Source organism: Suricata suricatta, chromosome 5 (assembly GCF_006229205.1).
Source record: "Suricata suricatta isolate VVHF042 chromosome 5, meerkat_22Aug2017_6uvM2_HiC, whole genome shotgun sequence".
Taxonomy (NCBI): domain Eukaryota; kingdom Metazoa; phylum Chordata; class Mammalia; order Carnivora; family Herpestidae; genus Suricata; species Suricata suricatta.
The window spans coordinates 119,365,570-119,386,974 of NC_043704.1; the positions used below are offsets into that span (position 1 = coordinate 119,365,570).

General features: G+C 44.5%; 1 protein-coding gene and 1 long non-coding RNA gene across 13 annotated transcripts in view; one reads left to right on the plus strand and one right to left on the minus strand.

The window, feature by feature from the left end:
* The window catches only part of LOC115292183, a 45,161-nt gene extending 25,648 nt beyond the window's left edge, over window positions 1–19,513 (minus strand). For all 8 annotated transcript variants that reach the window (XM_029940138.1, XM_029940136.1, XM_029940143.1 and 5 more), the window contains exons 1-6: window positions 19,291–19,513; window positions 17,584–17,736; window positions 10,720–10,868; window positions 7,836–7,976; window positions 7,303–7,433; window positions 1,612–1,707 (exon numbers count right to left, since the gene is read on the minus strand). In XM_029940138.1, the coding sequence (XP_029795998.1) occupies window positions 1,612–1,707; window positions 7,303–7,433; window positions 7,836–7,976; window positions 10,720–10,868; window positions 17,584–17,736; window positions 19,291–19,470 (850 nt within the window). In that variant the 5' untranslated portion in view covers window positions 19,471–19,513. The remainder of the gene's footprint in view (window positions 1–1,611; window positions 1,708–7,302; window positions 7,434–7,835; window positions 7,977–10,719; window positions 10,869–17,583; window positions 17,737–19,290) is intronic.
* LOC115292187 lies at window positions 5,981–18,193 on the plus strand. 5 transcript variants are annotated; one of them, XR_003908839.1, is made up of 5 exons: window positions 5,981–6,165; window positions 6,593–6,766; window positions 7,249–7,404; window positions 9,495–9,553; window positions 18,036–18,193. It is a non-coding gene; the product is annotated as an uncharacterized LOC115292187 (long non-coding RNA). The 5 variants fall into 5 exon arrangements; XR_003908838.1 differs by lacking the exon at window positions 9,495–9,553; XR_003908841.1 differs by lacking the exon at window positions 9,495–9,553 and having other exon boundaries at window positions 7,262–7,404.
* Window positions 19,514–21,405: the final 1,892 nt, after the last annotated feature.

Genomic DNA, 21,405 nt, shown 5'->3' on the forward strand with positions numbered 1-21,405 from the left:
AGTTAATGACCAGCAGTCCTCGGCCCTCAGATGTCATCTGGCCCAGTGTAAGGACTATCTTCTGTAGGGACACCTGCCTTAGAGACCACGATCATCCTCCTCCCAAAAGGAATGCCCCAAAGCCAACTCCTCCAAAAGGATTTTTGATTAAAAATATCCCCAAATGGTAAGTAAATGTCTAAAACAAGTAATAACCTAGAATGGTTCTTACTATCATTATTTTTTTTTCATTTATTAGATTTTCTAAAATCTACTAGCACTACCCAGTGGAAAGACTGTAGTTACAACAGATGATGGTGACAGGTCTGATAAATTTTCTCACTTTCCATTTTCATTTGGCTTTTTAGATCCTAAGAATTTATATTTATATTTATCTAATTCAGAGAGATTTTACAAAGGAAACACAAGGATAATTTTTAAAAACAGGAAAAAGGGGCGCCTGGGTGGCTCAGTCAGTTAAGCATCCAGCTTCGGCTCAGGTCATGATCTCTCAGTTCGTGGGTTTGAGCCCCACGTCGGGGTCTGTGCTGACTGGAGGTGTGTCTCCCTCTCTCTCTGACCCTCCCCTGCTCATACTGTCTCTCTCTCTCAAAAATAAATGAAAACATAAAAAAAAATTAAAAAACAGGAAAAAGACCACAAAAACAGATGAAAACTGAGGAAGAAAAAAGCACAGGGCATAGAGCTACATCACAAGGACCTGTCATGTTCCACACACTAATTGTAGAGAAAAAAATAAATATAGTGGACTAAAACAAATTGACATAAGTTTAGGTTAGCCTCCACAAAGAGTTTCCCACAGACTGTGCTTATGACATCTCTAGTGATCATCTTGGGCTTATCTTTTTTTTTTTTTTTAATGTCTGTCTATTTTTGAGAGAGAGAGTGTGTGTATGTGTGAGCAGGAGAGGGGCAGAGGGAGAGGGAGAGAGAGGATCTGAAGCCGATTATGTGCTGACAGCAGAGAGCCCTATGTGGGGTTCAAACCCACCAACCGAGAGATCATGACCTAAGCCAAAGTCAGACCCTTAACCTATTGAGCCACCCAGGCACCCCTTGTGCTGTGTCTTTATAACCTCAAAATGTTAAAGCTGGAGTGGAATTAAGGAAGCTGTGAGTGTAAATTCTTTGATTTGCAGAATAGGATGCTGAGATACAGGCTCTGGGGCAAGCTCTGGGCACAGAATCCAGGTTCCCTAACACTGAGCACTGAACCTTTCATACTTGGAAGAGCTTCTCACTTTGTTCAGTCCTGCTCGTAGGTTACAGAGTTGGGGATTTCTCAAAATTCCCTGTCAATGACTCCGTTTCTGATGCTGAGCAAGTAGGGTAGGAGAGAAGTCTCCAAGCAGAACTGATCAGGTCCTGCTAGCTGTTTACTGCAGAAATACTGCCAGTAATGGCTGCTGGCTTGCTGAATGTGCCAAAGACAAATCCCTCTGGTGAACATGACCAAGCTGTTCTGTGTTGGTTTATATGAAACCATCAGACACCAAGTCGTCTTTCTCTCCAAGTGAGTTTTTCTGTTTACTGTAGTAGCAGGACCAGGAAAGGAGGAAGTGATTTACAGATGAAGGAAAGGGAGGGAGAGCTGAAGCAAGAACCAAATACCTTTCTTCCTTCTCTCCTTCCCTGAAGCAGTTTTCCCTGTTTCAGCTCCAGATGGCTTTGTAGTCTGGTTCGAAGTGGAGCTTGTCCTCTCTTTGGCTGTGTGGAAAAGAAAAGGATGGGGGGAAATGCCTGTTCAGAACTGTATGAATGGGGCTTTACACACTTTGCTATTAATTATTTCCTTCATTTTATGTACACTTTGAGCAGAGGTATTCTCATGAGAGTATTATCCAGACTATTGTCAAATCCCACTCATTTCAGTTCAGTTCTGTCTTTTTGATGTTTCTTTCCTCAAAGGCTTGAGAAGAGCATGTAACCAAGTAGGGCCTCAAGTATCATCCTAAAATGCCTCTTGTACATTCTCCACGTTCCACAGCTGCCCTCTATAAAAGTGCCTCCAAATATCCGAGATTAGTAAGAATGTAGCAAAGAGGAGCACGTTTTTGGCATATTAAAAAAATTTAGTGTATTATCACTCTAGAGTCATTCCAGACCCTTCCTTTCCTTTCTCTTGCACCCCACATCCCAAGCATCAGGAAATGAAAGAGATGTGGAACATGGTCTCCTCTGCCACTGCCCTGGTGTCACCCTCTCACCTCCTGCCCTCACCGCTCCCTGGCGGAGGACAGCTTTTCAACAGCCTCCCTGCCCCCAGCCCCACCCAGTCCCTTTGCTACACAGATGGAGGGGTCTTTCTCAAACCTAAGTCCTAGTAAGTCCTAACTCCCCTGCTCCCTCGTCACAAGGCCCTGATCCCTTGTCCCAGTCACCACCCAGGCGCCTGCTGCTCCCTGTGCTCAGGCCTCTTGGAGCCTTGGCGCAGGCTGTGCCCTCGGCCTGGCACACTCTCCCCACCGGCAGGCTCACTCCCTCACCTCCTGGTCTGCACACAAATGCTGCCTTTTCAAGGAGGCCTACATTCAACCGTCTCATAGAGAGGGGCATTTGTGGGGAAGAGCACCGGATGTCATATGGAAACCAATTTGGTAATAAACTATATAAAAAATAAAATAAAAGCACACCCCAACCCATTGTCCTTCCCCAGACTCCCAAACTTGCTAATCTTGCTCAATACTTTTTTTAAGTTTATTTATTTATTTATTTAAAGTAATCTCTACACTTAACACGGGGCATGAATTCATGACCCTGAGAGTAAGAGTCACATGCTCTTCCTACTGAAGATCCAGGCACCCCTGGACATTTTCCTTTTCCATTGCAATGATCACCTTCTAACAAACTAGAGCACGTGTACATTTATTATGCTTCCTAAAGACTGTCTGACTTCCCCACCCCATACATACACAGTGCCTGCGCACACCTGTACTCACACATGCACAAGCACAGTGTATTCCCAGCCCCCAGTCATGCGGGTGGGACTCTGATCAGACAGCACTAGTGTTCTCACGAAAGGACACCAGAGAGCTCTGTCTCTGCCTCTGCCTGCACGCACCCAGGGAAGGCCATGTGGGGAGACAGCAGGCGGGCAGCCCTCATCGAGCCAGGAGGAGAGCTCTACCAGGATCAGAAGCAGCTCGCACTTTGATCTGGAACTCCAAGCTTCCAGAATTGGGCAAATTAAACAAATAAATTTGTTTAAGTCAGCCAGCCTGTGCTATTTTGTTACAGCAGCCACTGCAGTCTGATACAGTTACCCAAAAGAATGCAGAATAGCTGACCTGCCTAAAACTCAAGATTCAAATGAAGGAATAATGAGAGGAACTTCAAAGAAGTTCTGTGTGCTGACCACTGACCGCAGGCCTGGCCCAGCTGGAGCAGTTTCCACCCTGTCCTGGGGCTGCTGTGAAGAATGACAGGGCGGCCACTCTCTGAGCTCAGCTCTGACACTGGCTTGTTTGGCTCTCTAAGAAAAGAAATCCAGAACCTTTAAAATCAAGCTTTAATACCCCTTTGAGCAGAAACCACTTAGAACAACCATAAAAGATCGCCACATTTCCCCCCGGCCACGTTCTTATTATTTCTTTGCCTTTCCAATCCCACACCTCATACCTATCCCTGCCTGCCACGTGCCAATTTCAATATTTCCAATTATTTTTCTTAAAAACCACAGATTCACTTGGTTATCTAGACCTTAAGGTTAAAATATAAGACTTTATAAATAGGACTAAATTTATATAGTCCCTAAAAATAGCAGACAGAACGTAATATTTGTAAAACAAACACTGTTTTCCAGGTCCCTTCTATATATTTATTGGGTTGACTGAATTATCAAATTTAACAAATAACCTATATAATTCTGATGCCATGAAAGCTGTATTTATGAATCTCTCATAGTTACAAGTTCTTTGCACTCACTTTCACAAAGTGGCCTTGACTTCGGCTCTCCTTTTTTTAAAATTTTTTTAAAGTTTATTTATTTAGTTTGAGAGAGAGTGCAGGAAGGGTAGAGACAGAGGGAGAGAGAGAATCCCAAGTAGGCTCGGCACTCAGGGGCTCAATATCAGAAACTGTGAGATCATGACCTAAGCCAAAACCAAGAATCGGATGCTTAACCAACTGAGCCACCCAGGTACCCAGCTCTCTTTTTTTTAGTAGCACAAGTCAGTGAGTACTTTGTTTTATTGAGATAAAATTAATATATAGCATTATGTTAGTTTCAGGTGTAAAATGTTCACCACAGTAAGGTGGCTGTCTATCACCACACATAGTCACAAATTTGGTTTCTGGTGATGAGAACTTTTAAGATCTACTCTCTTTACAACTTTCAAATATACAATACAGTGTTATTAACTATAGTCCTCATGCTGTACATTAGCCTTGAGCTCTTCATCTTCATTTTTTCAGGCAAGTAGAGTGACTATGTTCACCAAGAGCCTCCAGTTTACTTTCCTGGGAAAAGGTTGTTGTTGTTATAATAATGAGGATGGTTCCTTGACCTTAGCAATTTCCGCAGCAATTTCCTCCTTGACACATCCCTGAAGACAGGGAATGAAGAGCAAAAATGAACTCTTGGGACCTCATCAAGATAAAAAGCTTCTGCACTGCAAAAGGAAACAATCAACAAAACTAATAGGCAACTGACAGAATGGGAAAAGATAGTTGCAAATGGCATATCAGATAAAGGGCTAGTATCCAAAATCTACAAGGAACTCACCAAAGTCCACACCTGAAAAATGAATAATCCAGTGAAGAAAAGGGCAAAGGACATGAATAGACACTTCTCCAAAGAGGACATCCAGATGGCCTACAGGCACATGAAATGATGCTCAACATCACTCATCATCAGGGAAATGCAAATCAAAACCACACTGAGATACCATCTCACACCGGTCAGTGTGACTAAAATGAACAAATCAGGAGACTATAGATGCTGGTGAAAATGTGGAGACACGGGCACCCTCCTGCACTGTTGGTGGCAATGTAAACTGGTGCAGCCACTCTGGAAAACAGTGTGGAGGTTCCTCAGAAAACTATCCGTAGAACTCCCTTATGACCCAGCAATAGCACTGCTGGGGATCTACCCAAAGGATACAGAAGTGTTGATGCATAGGAGCCCATGTACCCCAATGTTCATAGGAGCAATGTCAACAACAGCCAAATCATGGAAAGAGCTTAAATGTCCACCAACTGATGAATGGATCAAGAAGATGTGGTATATATAGACAATGGAATACTACATGGCAATGAGGAAGAATGAAATCTGGCCATTTGTAGCAAAGTGGATGGACCTCGAGGGTGTCATGCTAAGCGAAATAAGCCAGGCAGAGAAGGGCAGATACCATGTGTTTTCACTCTTGGGTCTAATAGGAGAAACCTAACAGAGGACCATGAGAAGGAGAAGGGGGGTGGGGAAAGAGAGAGAGGGAGGGAGGCAAGTCATGAGAGACTCTTGAATACTGAAAACAAACTGAAAGCTGAAGGGGGAGGAGGAAAAGGGAAGGGGGGTGATGGTCATGGAGGAGGGCACTTCTGGGGAAGAGCACTGGGTGTTATATGGAAACAGACTTGACAATAAACTATAAATAAAAAAATAAATAAAAATTTAAAAATGAGGATGGTAATGATGATAATATCCCTCAAGTACTTACTATGTGCAAGGCATCATGTCAAGTTAACTGCCTTACATTATACCACTTACTCCTCATTAAACAGTATGAGGTGGTCATTATGTTTATTTTGTAGCTGAAGAAGCTAAAGTTAGATCAATTTGATAATCTGCCCAAACTAATGCACAGCTGGGCAGGATCGGAACCTGGAGCTGACTCTAAGTCTGTACTATTAGCCCCTTGCTATAGTTTTTGTTACCAAGGGTTACAGGTAGTCAGCTTTAAAACGTGTCATAAATATGTGTATCAGGGATCTACTATGGGGAGTAGGCAGTTGTTGTTCTTGCCTGTCCTGCCTCTGTCCTTATCTGTTTACTTCTCTGGGGGACTGTCACTCCCCCACCCCACCCCCGCCACCTCCTCGCTGGGAATGGTGTGATTCTTGTTTGGCTGCCCATCCCAGTCTTCATCCTTCCCCCAACGGGTCATGTGATCAGTCCTAGCCAATTGCAGTTTAGCGTGACCTGGGCTGTAGGGACTGGTCCAAGAGGTATGTATGTGGCCAGTGTGAGCCTTCCTGTGGAATCTGACCCACCGTTGCTGGAAGACAGAGGCTCATACTTTCTGGCTGATTATAAGTCATGATGCTATAGCCCCGGGACAGCTGGCAGACGTGTCAACAAGCCAGATGTAGAGGAAAGCTGACTGCACTGAGAGAGAAGGCCAACCCTCAGAAGGGAAGTAGGGTCAAGAGCAGCAAACTCAGGGTCTCTGAACTCAGCTATCTCTGAAAATAGTGTGAATGTCTCAGTTATATGAGCCAATAGACCCCTATTTACCTTTAATTCTGTTTGGGTTGCTTTTCACTTTCAGCTGAAAGAGTTCGGATTAACATGCTATACTTGTTCCCCACCGCTGCTATAACAAATGACCATAAACTTAGTGGCTTCTAACAATATGAGTGTATTATCTTACAGTGCTGGAGGCCAGAAATCCAAAATGGGTCTCACAGTCAAGACGCTGGGGGACCAAGTGCCTTTTGGTGGCTCTGGAGAAGAATCTGTCGTCTTGCCCCTTCCAGATCCTAGAGGCCACCTATATTCCTTGGCTGCTGGCTCTTTCCTCACATCACTCCAACCTTTCCTTCCATGGTCAGTCTCCTCCTCTCTGGCTCCGACCCTCCTGCCACCCTCTTGCAAAGATCCCGTTGTGACACTGGACCCACCCATATGATCCAGTATAAACTCCCATCTTAAGGTCCTTAACTTTATCATATCTGTACAGTCCCTTTCACCATGTGAGGCAACACGATCATAGGTTCTGAGGACAGAGACATTGTTGCGGGTTCATTATTCTGCTCTAATGCATACTCAGGAAGAATTTCCACTGACCACTGGGAAGGTCACTTTTTTTTTAAATGTTTATTTACTTATTTTTGAGAGAGAGAACACAAGCAGGGAGGGGCAGAGAGAGGGAGACACAGAATCTGAAACAGACTCCAGGCTCTGAACCTGTCAGTGCACAGGGCTCAAACTCACCAACTGTGAGATCACAGCCTGAGCCAAAGTTGGACGCTTAACTGACTGAGCCATCCAGGCACCCCAAGGAAAGGTCACTTTAATCGCAAAAACAGTTTCCTTCTTTAGGTGGTCCCAAAGAGTGTTGAGCCAAGCTCCCCAGCACTTACCCTGCAGCTGCTGAGGGGGGTTCCTGGAGTCTGGCTGGTCTTTCCCCTGCATCTCTGCGTACTCTGCCATGGGTCGGAGGAGAGCCAGGGCTCCGGGACACTGTAAGTAATTGCCGTCGAGGTGCAGCTCCCTGGGGAAGGGGTGAAATACACTGTGTATCTGATATTATTTTTACCTCCTCAAATTTGGATTTGAGGTCTTCACCTCATAAAATAATAGACCTGGTTATAAAATAACAAAGAATCATAATAGATAACAGACCTATGTTGTAAAAAACAGACCTATGACCATGTCATCAGGCCAAAAGTATGCATTGAGCATGTTACCCTTGATTCTCACATGTAACTAAAGGATATTTCTCTTACAATTAAGAAAAAGAAAACAAAAATAACTAGAGGGTAGAAAAAGACGACTAAAAACATAGTGAAAAGTCAGGGGAATTCATAGGTTGGTAGACTCTGTAAACAAGCTGGTATGTAACTCCAGACAGAGCTGAGCCAGGGGCAGGAGGTGAGCCGGGCATGCGTCTCACCGAACGGAGCTCTGGCAGACGACGGAGCCCAGCCGCGGCCCGCTCTGCGGCCCCAGACCACAGTAGCGCAGACTGAAGACTTGAAGCCTTCGGTTGTTTTCCAGGCCTGAGAAAATACTCTCCATTTCTTCATTTCTAAATCTAGAAAGAAATGATGGGAACACATAGTTACTTTTAAAACCTATGTCACCTGTTGGATTATTCACTTTAAGGTACTCCCCTGACCCCCTCAAGGCAGATCAGACTTTGCCGACCCTCGCTTTCGGCTTCGCAGCCAGGGCTGGCTATGGGGGTCAGCTGGGTGACTGATGGGGGTAGCCTGCATGTGGAAGAAGGGGGACCCAGAATCTGCCTCCTGGGCAAAGGGAGCAGAGCAAGGTTTGAAGCATCCACCCAAAGGAAGGGATAGAGAGCAAGCTCTGGATCCTGAAGACAGGAGAGATTGCCCAGCTGGCAGGGGTGAAGGCGTCTGAGAAGACTCCAGCAGTAGGAGGCTGTGTAAAGCGGGAGCCTTTTAAAGTATGTCCAGAGCAAGGGCACCTGTGTGGCTCGGTCAGTTAAGCATCCGACCTTGGCTCAGGTCATGATCTCACAGTTTGTGGGTTCAAGCCCCACATAGGGCTGCACTGACAGCTCAGAGTCTGGAGCCTGCTTTGGATTCTGCATCTCCCTCTCTCTCTGCCCCTCTGTTGCTTGTGCTCTGACTGTCTCTGAAAACTTAACACTATAAAAAATTTTTTTCTTTAAATAAAGTATGTCCAGAGCAGGTTCAGGAAAGTTCAGCCTCTTGGCCCTCCTTCTTGGCCCTGTGCTGCTCCTCGTCTTGTGCCACCCAGTCCATAGGGTTTGCACAGGCATCACACAGCACAGCCTCTGGAAGCAGGTACCAGGGCAGGAAACTGCGCATCAGTGAGGTAAAGGGATACCCTCAGGGAATTTGGAACATCAAGGCTTGACCTTTCAAAAGAGGGGAGTTGTATTAACAGAAATAACTTCTTAAATTTACTAGTTTACCCAACAAGTTAATTACGGTGGGCAGCTGCCGTGGTGGGGGCAGGGATGCAGCTGTGTATGAGAAAGAAGGGCATCCTGCTTGGTGGACTTCACAGCCTCACAGAAAACACGAGGAGAGAACTCCAGTGCTCAGAGGCTAGTAACCTGTGATTTCACCAGTGGTGATGCCCAACCACCCAACAATGACCGCTCCAGGTGTCGTGGCAGCAGCAGGATCTCAACTGACAATTAAAATATGGGGTTTTCTCAAGAGGGGGATTCCCTCTTTCTTCCTTCTCTCTCCTCCCAGTGCAGGTCTCTGGGTCGAGCACAGGAGCTGGAGTCTAGAGGGGCCTCAGCAGTGGGGCTGGGTCTGCCCCGTGCAGTGTGGGAAGCTGGGAGACTCGCCAGTCGATGCTCAGTCATGGCGGGGAGTCCTGGGGACGCTGGCTTTCTGCTGTCCAGTGTTAGCAGACCCTGTCTCGGGCTCCTCCAAGACTTTCAGAAACCTGGAGAACCTTCAGAGATAGTCCCTCTCCTCAGCTTTTGCTGTAGACGTGTCTGCTGTCACCGCCAGGACCCTAATAAGACCCTAGTTGTTTAATGGGGTCTTTGTGTCCCGGTGGTCCCTCTTCTCAGGCATGAATTATCTCTTTTGCTTCACAGCCCACTGGCCTTCTGAGTACAGGGCCCCACCATGAGAAGTGGAAGAGATCATCTCACAGGTCAGAGAGGTTGCAGGACCTACCCCACATCACACAAGCGGTTTCAAATTATTTATGGATGGCAAACTGTAGACCCCCGAGCAACCTAATGTCACGAACCAGAAGTGGGCTCTGATTCAGCAGGCTTGACTCACATCTAGGCTCCATCCCTAAGAGGTGAATGGCCTTGAACAAGCCACCTAATCCCCGTGAGTCTTTGCTCATCTATAGTCAAGGGATAGAAATGGTACACATCTGTCATGTCATACATCCACATGTGATGGTATATATCTATCTACTGTTGGGAGAATAAATGAGATAATCCATGCACTGTGCTTGGCACACAGCACTCAAAAAAATTAGCTGCTACTATCATTATTATTACTATTATTACTCCCTGACCTTCTCCTGACAGCCTGGTGCCACAGCCCTCTGAAAGACTTGCTCTTTTCTTCCCTAGCACCACACCTCTCCTCCAACCTCCTCTGCTGGTCAATAATGACTTGCCCCTGAGGGAATCATGGTTTCCCTTATCCAAACCACCACTAAAATTTATACAAACCGGGCACCTGGGTGGCTCAGTGGGTTGGGCATTTGATTCTTGATTTTGGCTTAGGTCTGATCTCCGGGTCATGGGATTGAGCACTGAGTGTGGAGCCTGCTTGAAATTCTTTCTCCCTCTCCCTCTGTGCCTCTGCCCCACACACATGTGCTCGCTCTCTCAAAAATAAAAAAATAACAAAAATTTATACAGACATCCTTTATGATCTACCTTCCATTATACATAATCAAGAGCATGTCTCTTCTCTTCTACTATACAGAAGATTTTCTTGGACAGTGGGATTGCTTTATATATTTGTATCTTCTTTAGCAATGAGCACAATGTCTTGTACAAACAGGCTATTAAAAAATATTTGTTAAAAGGATAAATTAATAGGAAGGAAAGTAGCAAGGAAGGAAAGATAGAAGGTGGAAGGAAAGATGGAAGGAAAAATGGAAAGAAGGAAAGAAGGAAGGAAGAATACAGCGTCCTTTTGAGAACCCTGACGTTTACTCAGGAACATTAGCTCTAAGAAGGTTTTCGCTGTGATGACCCGATGAGCCACAAGGAACCAGGACCCTGCCCTCCCTGCCTTTGCCACCCTCAGCAGTAAGAGCCCTGGAGGAACTCTGCTTTCCAAACCCACCTGCAGTAATCGAGGACGAGAGAATGCAAACAGCTGCACGGCAGTGCCCTGCCGAGTCTCCCGAGTGACCACAGATCCATCCTGCAGTCAATGAGCTCCAGGGTGGTCAACGGGCAGGCGGTGCGCCCCTTCAATTCCAAAAGCGAAGCCTAAGAATGTGAGGTGAGGAAGGGCTTACACGATGAAGACAAACACAATCTGTGTTTTAGTGTTTCTTAAAAGTCGAATATGTTAGTTACCTCAACATTTTTGCCTTTAAGACAACTTTCCAATGCCCCAGGAGAAAGTGGCATGAAGATAAAATAATTTCCCTTTAAAAGAAGACTTGAGGTGCCTGGGTGGCTCATTCAGTTAAGCGTCCAACTTCAGCTCAGGTTATGATCTCACGGTCCATGAGTTCAAGCCCCGTGTCAGGCTCTGTGCTGACAGCTCAGAGACTGAAATCTGCTTCTAATTCTGTGTCTCCCTCCTCTGTCTCTCCCTCACTCATGCTGTCTCTCTCTCTCTCTCTCTCTCTCTCTGTGAACATACGATAAAAAAAATTTTTTAAGGCAGACTCTGAAGAATTAAATGGGAAACACCAAGCTCTGTGATGAAATGAGATATACTGTAGTATATCTTTTTAGATACTATGGGCTGAATTGCATCGCCCCCCCATTCATATGTTGAAGTCCAATCCCCTAGTGCTTTAGAAGGTGACTGCATTTGGAAAATGGGTCTTCACAAAGAGGTATTTAATTTAAAATGAGGTCATTAGCATGCGCTCTTACCCAATATGACGGACTTTATTACATGAAAAGGATATTTGGACACAGACACGTATAGAGGAAGACAACATGAAAACACAGGGGAAAAGTGGCCATTTACAGGCCAAGGAAAGAGGCCTCCAAAGACACTAATCCTGCTGACACCTTGAGCTCAGACTTTTAAACCTTCATGATTGTGAGGAAACAAAATTTCTGTTATTTAAGCCTTGCAATCTATGATACGCCGTTACAGCAGCCTCAGCCCACTAATACAGATGTTGATACTCTAACCAACAAATTTATCCTCCTATGATTGTATGACAGGAAAAGACTGGCTAAAATAGGCAGAGAGGGAAAGGTTAGGACCTTAGCTCCCTGGGTGGGGAAAAACACATATTGTGGAACAATGCTGGGAGTGTCTGACCACAGCAAACTCCCTCGGACATAAGGTTCCTCTTCAGAATGTAACAGACACCATCCACTCCCCTTAGGTTCCCTCAGGAATCTGACAATCGAAATACCTAATGAAACTAAGTAAACCATAAAACTTATGGTTTACAAGGGACAGTAAGACCACCGTCTGACTCCTCACACAATGGAATGGAGCCAGTCAGGAATGGACAGCCCAGCGCCTAGAGCTATGCAGCCAGCAAGGGTGGAACCTGAGAAGGAACAAGTGAGAAGGGCAGGGGCCATCGACCGGAACCTTATGAAACAAGGACCCTGCCTGTAGTCACGGGCGTTCACTTCTGATGCCCCCTCCCTGTAGACAGCTCTCCTACTATTCTTCCTTTCTGATCTTATACTTTTGCTTGCGGCTCACTTTACTCTGTGTCCACTTTGTCATTCTTCGAAGTGAGAAGACAAGGAATCCCAAGTATTGAGGTTAAAAATCCTGTAACACTTTTTTTTAAGTAGAGAAGTATCGCTATGCCAACTTTCTTACAATTAAGCAAAATTATAATAGGCAAATTACCCAGGTTATAGCCATTGTTATAGATATCAGAGTTTATTTTTTTAAATGTTTGTTTATTTTTGAGAAAGAGAGAGAACATGAACAGGGGAAGGGCAGAGAGAGGGAGACACAGAATCCGAAGCAGGTGCCAGGCTCTGAGCTGTCAGCACAGACCCGACGTGGGGCTTGAATCGACGATCATGACCTGAGTGAAGTTGGAAGCTCAACTGACTGAGCCACCCAGGCGCCCCCAGAGATTAGGATTTAGTGGTCTGCTCAGAACTAGACTCTAAATTCAGCAATGAGGTGCTTCTCATGGTAAAGCCACAGGACGGGGGGGCAACACCTGAACGTTTGGAGCCATCTCAAGTTCTCTCAGTCTTCTGAAGGGAGAGAATCTATGGCAAGGGCATTTCTTGTGGTAACAAAGGATTCCAGTGACATTTAAATCCCTACCTAACTGGAGAAAGTATTTAAAGCTACAAATCACAAATGCCACCTTTTAGCAATTAGAATCACAACTTAAGGATTTCTTCAGTTCAGCATTTAAACCTAAAAGATGCTTTGGTGGGGTTTGGAAGAGTTAGGGTTTCTAGAGGTACTGACATGTTGGTCAGAGATAAGAGTCCAAGTTTATGTGTTGGCTGAGAATATGAAAGCCCTTGCAGCCTTAACTATGGGGCTGACGCTTGAGGCCTCTTTAATGAGGAAACACCTAGTTTAAGTGCTGGACTGGATTTCTCAGGCTGTGTTTCTGACTGAGGAGGCAATTTGGCACGTCACCACCTGTGCTAACATTGGTCTGTGCAAAATAGGCTCTTGACTGGGTCTTAAAGATCTTAGCTAGTGGTTTACAGTGTCACTCCCTGTGGGAGGGACCATAGTCATCTACCACACGACTCCTCAGTGGTCCCCAGGTGACCAAGACGGTTACATTTTAAATATAATTTTTAATGTTTTATTTTTATTTTTGAGAGAGAGAGACAGCGTGAGCAGGGGAGGGCCAGAGAGAGAGGGAGACACAGAATCCGAAGACAGGCCCCAGGCTCTGACCTAGCTGTTAGCACAGAGCCCGACACGGGGCTCGACCCCGCGAACCGTGAAATTGTGACCTGAGCCGGATTTGGACGCTTAACCAACTGAGCCACCCAGGCGCCCCTAGTGGGCTACATTTTGAAGAACTGTTAAGGAATACCTTTGTTGTTTTTTTTAAGGATAAATGCATGAACAGCATTCTATTCCTGATTGAATGCTCTGACCCTTTTAATAACAACAACAACAACTAAAAATTCTGGTTCTGTATTTTAGATACCTTTTTAAAATTTACTTTTTAATTGTGGCCAAATACACTATAAAATTCACCATAAAATTCACCATCTCAGTGGCACATGGGTGGCTCAGCCAGTTAAGTGGCCGACTTCTGCTCCGATCATTATCTTGTGGTTCGTGGGTTCAAACCCTGCATCAGTCATTGCGAAGCCCACTTAGGATCCTTTGCCCCCTTCTCTCTTCTTCACTTCCCCCACTCCCGTGCCCTCTCTAAAAAATAAACAAACATTGGGGCGCCTGGGTGGCTCAGTCGGTCAAGCAGCCGGCTTCGGCTCAGGTCATGATCTCACGGTTCATGGGTTCGAGCCCTGCGTCGGGCTCTGTGCTGGCAGCTGGCTCAGAACCTGGAGCCTGCTTCGGATTCTGTATCTCCCTCTCTCTCTGACCCTCCCCTGCTAGCACTGTCTCTCTCTCTGTCTCTCAAAAATAAATAAAAGACATTAAAAAATTTTTTTTTAAATAAACATTTAAAAAATTACCATCTTAACCATTTTTTAATGTTTATTTATTTTTGAAAGACAGATATTGAGAGCACAAGCTGGGGAAGGACCCTGATATGGGCCTCAAACTCATGGGCCATGAGATCATGACCTGAGCAGAAGTCAGATGCTCAATCCACTGATCAACCCAGGCGCCCCCACCATCTTAACCATTTTTAAGTGTACAGTTCAAAAGCATTAAGTATACTCACAGTGCTGTGCAACCCTCAATACCAGTCACCTCCAGAACTTTTTCATCTTGTAAAACTGAAACAGTATCCTTTTAAAAAATAACTTCCATTCTCCCCTTCCTCCAAACCTCCTGCAACTGCCATTTTCTTTTCTATCTCTGAGTCTGACTACTCTGGGTACTGCGTATAGTGGAAGGGCATAATATTGGTCCTTTTGTGACTGATTTCTCTTACTAAGCACGAGTTCTTTGAGGTTCATACACACTATAGCCTGGGTCAGAGTTTCCTTCCTTTGTAGGGCTGAGTAATATTCCATTGCATGTATACACCACAGTTTGTTTTCTACTCTCTGTCAGTGCACATTTGGCTTGCTTCCACCTTTGACTACTGTGAGTAATGCAACCATGAAAATGAGTGTGCAGAGATCTCTTTGAGGTCCTGCTTCCAATTATTTTGGGTGTATCTCCAGAAGTGGAACTGCTGAGTCATACAGTAATTCTGTTTTTAATTTTTTAAGAAACTTCCATCTCGTTTTCCATAGTGGTTGCACCAATGCACATTCCTGCTAATAGTGTACAAGTTTTCTAATTTTTCCACATCCTGTCAACATGCTCTTTTCTGCTTTTTTTGAGAGTCGCCATACCATTTGACATGAGGTAGTATCTCAGTGTAGTTTTGACTTGCATTTCCCCAAAGCTCAGTGATGCTGAACATCTTTTGTGTGCTTATTGTTCATTTGTATACCTTCCTTGGAGAAAGTGTACTCGAGTCTTTTGCCCATTATTTATATATTTTTTTAAATGTTTTTTATTTTTGAGAGACAGAGAGACAGTGAGATCAGGGGAGGGTCACAGAAAGAGGGAGACACAGATTCTGAACCTGGCTCCAGGCTCTGAGCTAGATGTCAGCACAGAGCCTGACGAGGGGCTCGAACCCACGAACGTGAGATCATGACCTGAGCTGAAGCCAGACGCTCAACTGACTGAGCCACCCAGGCGCCCCCTTTTGCCCATTTTTAAATCGGTTGTTTGTTTTTTGTTGTGGTTGAATTGTAGGAGTTCTTTATATATCCTGGAACATTAATCCCTTATCAAATACATGATTTGCAATATTTTTCCCTATTTTGTGGGTTGCCTTTTCATTTAATTGTGTCCTTTGATGCATAGAAGTTTTAAATGTTGATGTTGTCCAAGTCATTTAGTTACATTGCCTATGCTTTTAGGGTCATATATAAGGAATCACTGCCAAATTCAATATTATGAAGCTTTTCCTCTATGTTTTCGTCTAAGAGTTTTAAAAATATCTTTTTAAAATGTGTTGATTGGCAGGATAGTGAGGTCAATGCATGAGAGAAAGTGGGAACCTAGGGAGATGTGCAGGGCCCTGAAGCCAGCTTTCCATTTGAGAGCATCAGGGAAGCAGTTCAGGGGACAGGAGATAAAGCCCAAGGCCACTGGAGGTGAGAAGTTTGAGAGGAAATACTGCATAAAGGTATGGCTCCAAGCAGGAAGTGAGTTCCTGCACTGTGCTGTAAGAGTAAGGATGAACTACAAACAAACCTAACTCTTCTTTCCCCAGGGAACATGCCTAGCTCAAAGTGCGCCTGCGTACACAGAAAAAATACACCCCCTGTGAATTCATAAGCTAGTCTTAACACAGCTATTTGCACCCTGAACTGATACCACCTGGATGGATCAGAGACCTCAGATCAAGAATGTATTAATTTGGGGCCCCTGGATGGCTCAGCTGGTAAAAGCATCTGATGTCAGCTCAGGTCATGATCTCAAGGTTCCTGAGTTCAGCCCTTTCAACGCAGAGCCTGCTTGGGATTCATTCTCTCTCTCCCTCTCTCTCTCTCTCTCTCTCTCTCTCTCTCTCTCTGTCTCTCCCTCCCCTCTCTCTCCTTCTCTCTCTCTCTCTCTCTCTCTCAAAAAAAATAAATAAACTAAAGAAAAATGTAGTAATTTAACATAGCCCTGAGATGGTAGCACCCTGAGTGTGTGGCAGAAGCAAATGCAAACTGTCTCTGAAGAATTCTATCTTCAAATCAGAGCTCATGGAATTGCTCCAACCCTTCTTCCAGGAAATATGAGTTACTAGTACAAAAGAAATCACAAAAACACACAAATAAATGTCCCATGAGTAGGAGCCAGTAGAAGCAAGAGTCAACAGTATCAGACTCCAAAATAATTCAGATTACTGAAACGATTAGACACAATGATAAGTTTAACACATCCAGTGACATAAAACAAGGCATTTTCAAACAGTCGAGACTAGAAAAATGGACACTAATGCCCTCTCCCAATTTCTAACTCCTTTATCCTCCCTGAAAGTAATTTTATGATAGTCAAACATTATAGTTTTACCCATTCTTGAAACTTTACAAAATGCAACATATAGTATGTATTCTTTTATGTCTCTCTTCACTTGTACATTAGGCTTAGAAGAGTCATCCTATTTTATTTCTGCATTAACTATAATTGATGTATTTTTACTGCTATATAGTTTCCTACTATATGAATTATACCATAATTCCTTTTTAATTTTTTGCACTTTTATATAAGTTTGAAATGTTTCATTAAAAATACACTGTTTTGGGGGCTCCATGGTGGCTCAGTCAGTTCAGTCAAGTGTCTGACTTCGGCTCAAGTCATGATCTTGTGGTCTGTGGGTTCAAGCCCTGTGACGGACTCTGTGCTGACAGCTTAGAGCCTGGAGCCCACTTCGGATTCTGCGTCTCCCTCCCTCTGCCCCTTACCCACTTGCACTCTGTCTCTCTCTTTCTCTCTCTCAAAAATAAGTAAATATTAAATTTATAAAATACATACATCGTTTGGGGCACCTGGGTGGTTCAGTTGGTTAAGCATCCCATTCTTGATTTCGGCTCAAGTCATGATCTTATGAGTTTGTGAGATCAAGCCCCACATCAGGCTCTGAGCTGACAGCATGCAGCCTACCTGGGATTCTCTCTCTCTCTCTCTCTCTCTGCCCCTCTCCTGCTTGTGTTCTCTCTCTCCCGTGCAAAAAAAAGAATACATTTTTTATAGAAAGCTTGTAGCATATCAGTCAATAACCAAATGAACTATAGGTGGAATACATGATCTATTATGCTTTATTCAATCTCAAGTTTGACTGAAAGAATATTTTTATAATGCATGACTCACCAGTCTGGCAATCTCTGGGTTACTCAGCTGAAGGCCCCAGACACAGAGCTCTTTCCCCAGCATGTAACACGCATCTCGAATTGTCATGAGCAAAGGTTCCAAGGAAACTGGCAGGACGCTTGGGGGGGAGTCATCAGGTCTTACAAGCACAAACTAGAGTGTCAGAAAAAAATTTCAGGTGGGAATCATAAAGACATTGCCATGCATCTGAATAGACAGAGAAAGAATACTGTCATCAGACAACATTAGAACATTTAAAATAGTAATTAACTTTGGATCCCAAGTGCATTGGGGTGGTAATTCAACCCAAACTTATGAAGTTCCTGCCGTATGCAAAGCCTCATGAAAAATCTCACAGGGCAGTGATTTTTCTAGCAGGTTACTACCATTATTGGGCCAGGAAATAAATTGAGTAGACTGTAACCAGCTTTTTTCTTTCTTTAACAAAACAGAAAAGACGAGAAATTATCTGAGTGCATCCTATGAAGTAAAGAATAAATGTCTCAGGAGACTTATTTCAGTGATGCTCAACATCAAAATGGAGACTCAACCAAAGCAACCCACTCAACATAAACAGCCCCTGTGGTCTTATGATTCACACCAGTACTTATATATTGGGTCATGATGTGTTTTTGTTTTTGTTTTTTTTTTAATGTTTATTTATTTCTGAGAAACACAGAGACCGAGTATGAGTGGGGGAGGAGCAGAGAGGGAGACACAGAATCCGAAGCAGGCTCCAGGCTCTGTACCCAGAGCCTGATGTGGGGCTCAAACTCACAAACAATGAGATCATGACCTGAGCCAAAGCCAGACGCTCAACTGATTGAGCCACCCCAGGTGCCCCATTGGGTCATGATGTTAACTGTATCGTTTTTTGTTATTTTTTTAAAAGTTTATTTGTTTTTGAAGACAGAGCGTGAGAGGGGGAGGGACAGAGAGAGAGAGAGGGAGGCACAGCATCTGAAGCAGGCTCCGGGCTGAGCTGTCAGCCCAGAGCCTGATGCAGGACTCCAACTCATGAACTGCGAGCTCATGACTTGAGCCAATGCTGGATGATTAACCGACTGAACCACCCAGGCGTCCCAATGTTAACTGTATTTCTGATAGTGATTGTAATTTAAAATTTTTAGAAAGCATTCCTGTAGGGACTGTAAATTTGAACAAGGCACATAATTAACTTTTATGATTAAGCAGTAGAGGCTAAGAAGTATAAGAAGTATAGTAGAAAAAAAATAAAGTAGTAATTATTTTACCACAAAAGTGATGGTTCTGAGAAGCTCCTGCATTTGGGATGAGCAGGGAGATGTATGGGGGAGTCCAGAGAAGCAACTGCGAAAGAAGGAATTAGAAAGACCTAGGAAGGAAGAGGGGCAATGATGACAAAAATGGTGCTTTTGAGCTGGGCTTTCCCGAGGTAGAATGGGAAGGGCAGGTTGGCTATTCCGCATGTAAAGTGATATGAGAAAGGGCAGGCCTGCTGCAGGGCTGGGACGGGTAGGTTTGGAGGTAGGAGGAGGAAGGCAGAAGGACGGAGCACAGCCTGGGTACCGGAGGCAGGCTCTGGACTTCATTCAGGCAGGAACGCAGAGGGGGCGACACCACCAGTTTGGGCTGGACAGGGACAGTTCTGAGGACCCGTGTTCCTAGGGAGCAAACCCTAGTCCGTTCCTTTCAGAGAAGAATAAGAAGAGGAGGCTACACACTCACTTTCCTGAGAATCTGTTCATTGTGGATGCTGCTTTTTAAGTCCTCTTTGATGGCTGGACACACAGACGTCTGAGTCTCTGCACAATGCTTCTCATATGTTTTCAGGAACTTTTGAAGAACTGGAACGATGGGCAGGGGCGTTCCTTTAGTTTTTTGTTTTCCTTCTTTTTCTCTTGGCATTGTTTTACAGGGTTAGCTTCCACGTGGATTCTGAAAATTGTAACTTGCCCTGAAACCCAATACACAGATGTCTTTTTAAGCATCAGATCACACCTCCTCCACTAAAAATTGGCAAATATTGCTGCACGCCCTTTCTGAAAATGTTAAAGTGCTTCATGTATCTTAAAACGGGAGTAGAGAATCAAGATAAAGACACTTGAGCAGAATTGTTAATTTCCAACCTTTAAATTCATGGACCCATTTTTTTTTCTTTTAGATTCTTTAAACGGGGGCAGAATCCACGGAATTCAGTTATAAAGGAATGCAATTAATAATGGTGGGCATAAAATATTACCAAAGACATACTGATTTTAAAATGGCACAGTTCAAAAGGAGGGGGGCGTTTAAATGGTCTTTACATACCGTAACAAGGCCTCCCTAACTAAATAGCCATCCTAACCCTAAACAAAAGGAACTTATTCACCCTCTCCCTGGGAGTCACACTTTGGAAGCTATGTCCTGGGATCTCTTTATTTGCTGCAAATAAAGTTTACTTTGTGTGGCAACTCTACCTGGTATATCTGGGACTCACCACGGATCGAACTCACGTTGGTTTGGTTACAATAATTGAAGGTAACAGCTGGGTCTCTGAACTGCGCTGAGGCAAAGGTTTATGGGAATTATTGGAGATTTTCCATTTGGGAAAATTTATAGACAGAGACTATTCAAATATGTGTTTATTACGTTATATTAAAGTGGAGGCTCCTTTTGAAGCTGGGAAGGGAAAGCGGGGACTTGCTGCCGCTGGGAGCAGGACTGGGCCTGTCGCCTCCCCAAGCTGTTTTTGGTAAGCATCTGGAGGGGGCTGCCCAGGCCTTGTCGCAAGAGGACCAGTCTGAATCCTGCGTTTGTCAATTATTAGCAGAGTGATGGTGGGTAACCAACTTCACTTCCCCGAACCCCATTTTCTCCATCTGTAAAAATGGTGGGAAAATAAACTCTTTGGTGTTTGTAAGGACTTAATGCAAATTAAATGTAAAGTTTTTCTTCAGTAACACGGGATACTGCTGCTGATCAAGAATTGTTATGAGGAATAGGGGTGCCTGGGGGGCTCAGTCAGTTACGTGTTCAACTTTGGCTCAGGTGATATAATTTCATAGGTTCATGGATTCAAGCCCTGCATCAGGGTCCCTGCTGTTAGCACAGATCCTGCTTAGCATCCTTTCTCTCTCTCTCTCTGCCCTTCCCTGCTTGCACTCTTTCTGTCTCTCAAAAATAAATAAACATTAAAAAACAATATTAAAAAAAGAACTTGTTACAAGGAATAAAGAATTAGTATACGATGGATGCCAAAACAGAGCCTGGCACAGACTGAATGCTCAGGCGGGGGACCTGAGGCAGCGAGGGAAGTGATTTGCCTAACGGCCAACACCGGTAAAAGGCGCAGCTGGGATTCAAATTCAGAGCCCAGATTCCTAACCACGGTCACATACCACCTAAAAGGCGGACTGAAAGTTTTTGTCTCCCTTTCCCCAGCTTCCTATGTTGAAGTCTACCCTCAGTATGATGGTATTTGGAGCCTTTGGGAGATGAAGTGCGTTAGATGACGTCATAAAGGCAGGGTTCCCACGACGGGATTAATGCCCCTTTAAGAAGAGACACCAGAGGGGCGCCTGAGTGTCTCAGTCGCAGTCAACTTCGGCCTAGGTCTTGGCCCAGGTCAATCTTGTTGCTCCGGAGTTTGTACTGACAGCTCAGAGTCTGGAGCCTGTTTCAGATTTTGTGTCTCCCTCTGTCTTTCTCTACCCCTCCCCTGCTCACGCTCTGTCCTCTTTCTAAAAATGAGAGAGAGAGAGAGAGAGAGAGAGAGAGAGAGTGAAAGAGAGAGAGAGAGAAAGAGAGAGAGAGAGAGAGAGAGAGAGAGAGAGAGAGAGAGAGAGAGAGAGAGAGAGACAC